The sequence below is a fragment of the Malania oleifera genome, chromosome 5, assembly GCF_029873635.1.
Source record: "Malania oleifera isolate guangnan ecotype guangnan chromosome 5, ASM2987363v1, whole genome shotgun sequence".
NCBI lineage: Eukaryota > Viridiplantae > Streptophyta > Magnoliopsida > Santalales > Ximeniaceae > Malania > Malania oleifera.
In genome coordinates, this window is record NC_080421.1 from 30,142,273 (window position 1) to 30,151,308 (window position 9,036).

A 9,036-nucleotide genomic window follows, 5' to 3' on the forward strand; every position below is an offset into this window, starting at 1 on the left:
AAGGTCAAAAAACCTTAGGAACCATTTTTGAGTTGCAAAGAATCAGTCCAAAAATCACTGAACCGATTACAGGAATTTCAGGTGGTTTTTAAATTGGGCCGGTTTAACTTAACAGCCGTTTAATGGCATTAATGCTTACCGTAGGGCCACATGGTAGCTTCTGTGAATGTTGCGTGTCGGTAGCTGGACGCGGGTAGGAAGGCGGGTCGGGGCTTGGGGACAGAGCTAGGTTGCGGGTCGCTGAGCCGGGTCTTGGATCGGGTGTCCGAGTTGCATCGGTGGTCGGGTTGGATCTCACCAACCGGGTGAGGAAGACGCATGTGGGGTGCGTGGAGTGTGTGTCATCGGCGGTCGTAGTCTTTGTCGGCTCGTGCGGTGCGTGGGAAAGACGCTGAATACGTTGGGGGCGCGTGTGAGCACATGTGGCATCTCCCAGAGTCCGTTTGAGACGTGGTTTTCACCGTTGGAATCGTCTCGACGTGAATTTCACAATGGTAGGCTCAATTTTGACTTTTGAGCAACTTCAAATCTGGGAGAAAATTGAATTTCTCTCTGTTCGACTCTAGTTGGTAGATTTCGGCATACCTGAACGCTCTGATACCATTGATGGGTGGAGAGGAACACTCAATCACTGGTTGTAATTGAAACTCAGTGAATATTTGCACAATAAACACTATCAATTTATTTCACAAAAATTGAATTACAGAGGAATAAAAAACACTCTCGCTCACTGGCTATTCACCCTCTCTACACCACATACTACATTGCACACACACACATCTATTTATAGTAGATACAAAACCAAAATAATTAACAAATTCAATTGGTAGGTGAGGTTGGTGATCAACAGAAGTGGCTGGTCGGCAGCCGTCATCAACCATTGCTACCACCGTCCACCGTCAAGTTTACTCTTTCAACATATTTTATTAATAATTAAGAAATTATAGTGTATAGTAAAATAATATATGATTAATTTTTAATTAAAATTTAATTAATAATTATGTTAATTTTTATTTTAATTAATATTTAAATTTGTTATTAAGTAAAAATTATAATATAATATTATAATAATAAATTTTGTATTATGGTAATAGATGATTCTTCTTTTTCATTTTATAGTTGAATTAAGTTTCATTTAATACATTATAATACATAATAAAATAATATATGATTATCTTCTAATGTTTCATTTTCTCTTGAAGTTGTGAGGCCAACCATTTGTGCCTAGATATTCTCGGATAAGGAGGAAACCAGGGCAATTTAACAACCTGATCTTGATCATACTAGGTAATATATTTGGGATTTGGTATTTCAGTGGGAGCGGTTTGGGAGGTTGCTGCTTCAGGATTAGGAATGGTGGGGCTAGGACTAGAGATGGTTCCATCAACGAACCCAAACAGGCGCTGACCATGTAGGTAGGGGACGATATGAGTTTTCCAGAGAAGTAATTGTCCCCGGTGAGCTTAACTGTGACGAAACTATGGATGTTTATGGGAGTAACTGAGTTGGAAGGAGATGAGGCCATATTGGTGGATTGAAAATTAGATGTTATGATAGGCTCTAATTCCATAAAATATAAAACAAGAATGCTGGAAACTCGTCGGCTTCAAGGGGCGCGGGATTAGTCACGTGGACCGTAAAACAGACACGTGGAAACCCGATGCGTATTCCAAAAAAAAAAAAAAGAATGTTGGAAACTCCCGTGTCCTCGCTGTAAGAGATGATGTATATTTATATCAATCACTGTACAATGATTTACAATAAACTATAAACAAGGAAATAAGAAATACATGGAAAGCAATTAATTTTATAGCCATTGGGGACTCCTAGAGTCAAGGTACAGTTACACTTGATTTGCCATGATCTGCTGTAGCATTTATGTCCACTTGATTTGCCATGATCTGCTGTAGCATTTGTGCCCATAATTGGGGACTCCTAAAATCAAGGTATAGTTACACTTGATTTGCCATGATCTGCTGTAGCATTTGTGCCCATAATTGGGGACTCCTAAAATCAAGGTATAGTTACACTTGATTTGCCATGATCTGCTGCAGTATTTATTTCCGTAATAGTATATAACCAGAGAAGGTATATAGTTAGGGGTGAGCAAATGGTTGGTTCGTTCAAATTCAGTTGATTAACTGAATTAACCAAAATTTTCAATTAATGATGAATTGACTGAATAGAGGGACCCACCGAACCGAAACGAACCGAATTACCTTTTTGTGTAATTCGGTTAACCCAATTAATTTGAAATTAATTAATAAAAACATAGTATAATTGTATATTTTTTATCAAATACTAATTAACATATTAACAAATTAACATATACTAATTAACATATTAATAGATTAGCATATACTAATTAACATATTAATAGATTAGCATATACTAATTAACATATCAACATATTAATATATATTAATTTATATTTAAAATTTAATTAATTATTAAATCGGTACTTATTCACTTATAAGAATTAAGATGGATGGGCAACGGCGACAGCTTAGCCAGTTTGGGGTTGGGGGGGCATTTAAGTAATTTCACCAAGGTCAGGTTGCCTGCGGCGAAAGTAGTATGAACAGAAGGAATAATGAGGATGGCATATATAACAGCGACCGTTAACCCACTCTGGTTCCATGCATGTGCAACTTTTTCAGGTTCCAATTTGGGAAAGCTTCCAACATTAGTTTTCAAAACCTATCTTACCACAAAAAGAATATATATATATACATATATATATATATATATATATATCCTTTTTTTGTTTCAATTTTTTTTAAATAATAAAAAATTTAAAATGTATAGGGACATTTTGGGATAGTTATAATTAATTATAGGTGTATTTTAAAATAATTATGAGTAATTATAGGAATAAATTTAATACAGATATTTTAGGATAATTATAGATACTTAAATGAATAGTTTGAAATAATTATTGATAATTATAGGAATAAATATGATATTTTTAAAAAGAGATATCCAAAAAAAAAATTACCCTTACAGTATTAAGGATAAAGGATTAGCCGATTTAACCTAACTAGGATCCAAGTGATAAAATTTATGCGTCTGCTAACTATCTCAATCCTAACTCTAGGGCGTTAAGTTTTAATATAGTTTTATATTACATTTTATCTAAATTCAAATCTAAAGTCTTTCCAAATATAAGATGAGGGTTTTTCTAATACTTTTTTATTGGCATTTATTTTAAAAAAAATATATTTTAATATGTTGTGCTTAATAAAGTTTGTGTTTTAAATATGGTGATAAAATTTAAATATGCATGGGTTGTTTTCATTAGATGACAGGTCGGATGGGAGGACCACACTAGTCCTCTCGGAGGGCCTAATTTTTTCTCTCCCGTTACACAAAAAATTAAGATATTCTACCATAAATATATAGAAGTGGAGCATGTCAATAATAAAAATAAAATAAAAGAAAGAAAGAAAAAATGCCTAATTACTAGTGTCCTCGCCTAGGGTCTTCACCACCCTCACATATATAGTCAACATCTTAAAATTCCACTTAGGTCTTCTCTCTCTCTCTCTCTCTCACACACACACACACACACACACACACACACACAATTATAGACCATTAAAGCATTCATATTTGATTTTTCTCACAAGTCTTAAGGTGTGAAATAGTTTAAGAAATATACATGTCAATCATATATGTGTGGAGGGAGTTTAAATGGCATGATGAAGGATATTTATAGTAGCTAGATTGCTAGGGTAGGTAAAACGTTGCAGTTATCAGTAGGCACATTCATGCATATATGCATTTCTAATCAATAATATATATTAATAAATCTCTTTGGTTTCACCTCTTAAAAAAATAATATATATTGTTCCAAAGGTAATGTCCTTAGCCAATTAAGAAAATATTTATATGTATACTGTGATAGTAACTCTTTTATATATTTCAGTAGTGGTCCATAAAGGTAATTTCATGTCTGCTTCACTATCCACTTGCCAGCTTCTTCTTCAGTTTCACATGGTTTTTACTGATGAGTGTGTGTGTGTGTGAGAGAGAGAGAGAGAGAGAGAGAGAGAGAGAGAGAGAGAGAGAGAGAGAGAGAGAGAGAGAGAGAGAGAGAGAGCCTAACTAAATATGGCCAGGGCACATATGGTTTCAGGTTCAGTTTTTGGAGCAGGGTGGGCTGTGCCTATAGCTAGTTATATATAGGCCGGGCATTTGGTTCCCATATATAATGTATTTTTGTGATTTAGGGTAAAATTTTTAAAGCCTCAATTACTCTTTCTCGATCCCCCCTATACAAGTGAGTAGTCATAATGCATGTGCAGGCTTCTATTTACATGTACATACACAAATTATAGAAACCTAAAAGTAAACCCTACAAACTAAGAGTACTATGCAATAGAAAAGACCCGAAAGACTTCCATTAGAAGAATATAGATATATACACACACACAAAACAAATGAACAAAGAGAAAAATATCCCTAACTACTAATTTACTGCCATAGTATAGTGTGAACAATACCAGCTATAGTAATGGAAATAGACATAGTATTCTCAATGGTGTACATATATATAGAATTACATAAAAGAAGAAGAAGAAGAAGGCATCCTTCTATCAGAAAACAGAAAAAAAAAGGGGGAAAATAATAATAATAATAATAGAACAAGAAATAAAAAAGATCCATGAGCAAACAAATCCCACTGAAAGTTCAAGAAACAATTTCTTCCTTTCAAGTACTCAAACAAAAAAGCATAGAAGTAAGAAGGGCAACTCTATCCCAAAGCCATTGCAAAGTTTGAGAGAGACCATTTAAAATATGAACATTCCTCTTTAACCAAATGCCCCAAAATGATTACATATATTGACAACTAAGGTGTGCGTTTCATCAAATTATGTGCACCGCCAAGCTTATTTAAACCTAATGTTCAGTACTAGACCTTGAATTTACTTTTAATTTGGTCAACTACTAGTCTATCAAAAAAAAAAAAAAAAAATCGATCCTTTATAATATATATTTGGTTGTTGAGTTTGTTTGAACATTTGAATTTCTATATTTCCCCCCCTTTCTAATACTTTTTGACAAATTAAAAAACGCGGGGAAAAATTTCTTTGTATTTTTATTTTGGTTTTATTTAATTAAAAGTCATCACAGAGTTTCAAAATCTTGATTTCATTATCTTTTTTTTTTACCTAGGTCATTTCCTGCTAATTTCATATTTTTCTTTTAATTTTCTCATTATTAATAAAAAATCACCATAAGCTAGCCAGGTAATATATATATATTGATTCACTTATCCTAATTTACCTCATTCATTTCCTATTTGATCAAAATTTCTAAATTACACAATAATTTAGTCAATCTCTGCAATTGATTAGTAAATGATGTAGTGAGTCCAACTCTCCAAGTACTATTCTTTATGATTATTAATCTGATCAATCAAAATTTAGTTATTATATTTTTTGTGCAGTTTGAACTAAAAATTGTCGTTGCTTACTTATTTTTTTAAAAAATAGTTTTAAATAATAAAAAATTACCATAAAAATAGTGAAGTAGCCCACCTCCATCCCCAAAACATATTTGAGTCATAACATTACTTATTAACTCGATCAATTGCTTTACGGTGAAGTGAACTAGATAATGGCATGGGCCCTTTTGTTATATGCACAAATCTTTACCATGTTAAGATATGCCATAAATATACAAGTAATTAAGTATAATTAAGTTAATAAAGTGTAACAGTCTTGAGTCCAACTCCAGTTAAGTATTGTTCATTTTAACTCATTTACCTTACGGTTTTGTCCTATAAAAAATTGTCTCATACTCTCACATACTATTTTTGAAATGAAAACAAGTAGCTAAATAATCTCATATTTTAAGCTATCCACGCAAAATAAAAGCCCACAAAGCAATACTCGAGGGTTTTAACAAAGTGACTAACCAAACAAATAAATTAAGGATATATATCTGCTATGTTGTGCAACGATAGGGATGTAATTCTGTCCTTACTTTCTAGCTGTGTAATTCTCAGCTCCCAAACATCTTGTTGGGGAGTTCTTAATGCAGTAATTTTCAACTTTACCTCTTAAAAAGAGAAAAAAGACTAGAACAAATTAATTACCTATTACAAATTCAAACTAAAGGTGTTAATTTAAACTATAGCCCATGCCTGGATCTACCATCAGCAACCTATAAATATGTATGCGTACGTGATTGGGGCTGCCTTTTCTCATGAAACAGTTCTACCCTGCAAACAGGAACATAGAACATTAGCTTTGAAGATAATAATAATAATAATAATAACTATATATGTTATATTATATATAAGTACCGACGCTGCGGGGGTGGTGGAAATTTGGGTGCTGAAGATTGGTGGCCGCCGTCGGGTGAGTGTTGGTGGTGGGGTGGAGACGATATGGATAATGAAGATGATGACGATGATCATCGTGGCCGGAATCCGGGAGAGTCGCAAGCTGAAGCACACTGCTGGGTCCTTCTGCTCCAAAGAACGCAGCTTCAGCCAGTACTTGCTGCAGCTGCTGCTGCGGCGGCGGTGATAGCGGTGCCACCTTCAGTTCTGCTGCTGCTACCCGCTGATACTCCAACATGGCTGCCTTGTGCTGATCCCTTATCTATATCATACCTCTCCCGTGCACCAGAAGAGCAAATCGGTATATATAAGTGCCGTTTGAGTTGGAGGAGTAAAACTAGCTAGCTAGGATTTTATATACAAGTAATTAACTACGTGTTTGACAGGTTGATTTTGAGCATTCAATTTGAATTTGAGGAGACACCCATGAATATGAAACTTCAAGATTTAAAGCTAACAAAAATTTAAAAACTTATAAACTTCAAGGCCCGGAGACTTTTGCAATTCACTGAATTCTACATACTCACCAAACCTTGGAGATGGTTGTTCTCCTCCTCCATCAACCGCTCCTAAGCATGAACAATGGAAGAAATTTAATATAAACCTCAAACGTGTTTTAGAGAGAGAGAGAGAGAGAGAGAGAGAGAGAGAGAGATGATTATATATGTATATATAATTATAATTTAACAGTACTTCTACCTTCCTGCGCAGATTATCCAATTGCTGTTGTTGAAGCTCATTCTGCATACATTCATTATTCTAAATTATATATCATAAACACAGTACTGTACTAATGTAAATTAGAAAGGGGGAAGAGTAATTATTGAAGAAATTAATTAAAAGAAAATATATAAATGTACCTTCCTAGACCTAATTTTGTTAACAGAGCTTTCAAGCTGCTCTTCTAGTTTATCCAAATCCTCATACTGTGTGAAACCCAGGTTGCCTGCGAACCGTTGCAGACTTAGTTCAAGCTGATCTACTTGACTTCTCATTTGCGCCAGCTTGTCGTATTGTTGCTCCTAGATTCATTGATCAAATCATATTGAGAGGGAAATAAATTAAAATTAATTTAGAATTAATTGATAAAAAAAATGTATAACAAAAAGGCATATGGGTCTTGAGTGATCGATCTGATTGAGGCATCGGTGTACCTACCTGTAGGTTATCGTGGTGCTGAAATGGAATTCCTTTGGTTGTCTGGTACCTTTCAATGACTTGCTCCATACTATAGTAATGCATATGGACATTATAATTAAATACAGTGTTACACATGATCTAGTTAAACTTACTAATTGACAGAAATGAAAGTTAACAAGATCTATAAAAATTGAATATAATCATTAATAAAAGAAATTAAACACATCTTGGGGCAACAAATGACCCAATTAAACCTTGAAAGGGACCATAAATAGGATCAAGCTACGGCTAGGAGACCAAATCCAGTTGAAGATCGATATCCAAAATGAACAACATGAGCAAACTCAAGTCATTGAGTGGAAAAAATTAACCGACATGCCGCCCATTGTAAGTTTCGCAGAAAACTTATTGTAGAGAATATTAGATCTCATTATATAAAGACATAAAGGAATTAGCTGGGGAAGGAAATATATATATCAAAGGAATTGATCTATGTGCGGTCTTTTTCTTTTTTGTTTGGTAATTAAAAAAAAAAAGAGAAAGATAATAGCCCACATGATTATCAATTATGTAGCATATTTCTTATGTGCAGATGTGTTCATTCTCTAAAATAAAATAAAATAAAAATCAGAAGTGAAAAGAACAAACATTGAAACATTATACACACACATAAGCAGAAGAATAAGTAGAGTGGAGGAGGGAGGTAGGTAGGTATATGCCTGAAAGGGTGAGTGGAGTACTGGAAGAGCTTGCCGGTGCCGGAGAAGACGATGAGGCCGATCTGGGCATCACACAGCACAGAAAGCTCGTGCGTCTTCTTCACCAGCCCCGCTCTCCTCTTCGAGAAAGTCACTTGCCTGCCTACTTTGCTCTCTATCCTCTTTATCTCTATCTTCCCTCGCCCCATTTATGTGTTAATCACCTATTTGATCATGTATATGATTTATAACTGCTTATAAAGGAAATTAATTAAGAAGATAACACATGCCGAATATATATATATATATATATGTGTGTGTGTGTGTGTGAAGAAATAATGTAAACATGTTAAGAGAAAGTGCATATGATGAAGTCTGGTTCAATTCAAAGAAAGAATTTATCATACGGATAGATGATGATCATGAGAAATGAAAAGCAAATTAATTAAGTGTGTGTGATGATCGGAAGAGGAATTTAATTTAAATATTTAAATTAAGAACCCAAATCATTACTCACCACTGTTCTTGTGTGATTCAGGAACAAAGAGCTAGGCTGGTGGTCTCTAGCCGAAGCCCCTCCGTGAGAAAGAAAATGCAAAACGGGAGATGGGAAGAAGAGAAGTAAAAGTGAAAGAGATTGCATTCAGGTTATATTATCACCTAAAGTAAAATAATGGTCATGTTAGCAAATACCCAAAATGGAACTCTTACAAGAGCAGTGCTGCGAGTGCTGTAGAGAGAGAGAGAGAGCAGCTGTGTCTGTGGATGTGACATGTGGGGAATGGGTTTGGCTTCTGTTGACTGTGATGATGGTCTTCGCAAGTTGCAATTTCGCAGTACTCATTC

At 34.5% G+C, this 9,036-nt stretch overlaps 1 protein-coding gene across 1 annotated transcript; it reads right to left on the reverse strand.

The window, feature by feature from the left end:
* Positions 1-5,923: 5,923 nt before the first annotated feature.
* LOC131155907 (truncated transcription factor CAULIFLOWER A-like) lies at positions 5,924-8,399 on the reverse strand. The gene is made up of 7 exons (XM_058109355.1): positions 8,212-8,399; positions 7,511-7,580; positions 7,213-7,374; positions 7,052-7,093; positions 6,880-6,921; positions 6,314-6,614; positions 5,924-6,229 (listed from the first exon to the last, which is right to left on the reverse strand). Exons 1-7 carry the CDS (start codon positions 8,397-8,399, stop codon positions 6,225-6,227), a joined length of 810 nt encoding a protein of 269 aa, XP_057965338.1. The 3' UTR covers positions 5,924-6,224.
* Between the last annotated feature and the right edge of the window lie 637 nt (positions 8,400-9,036).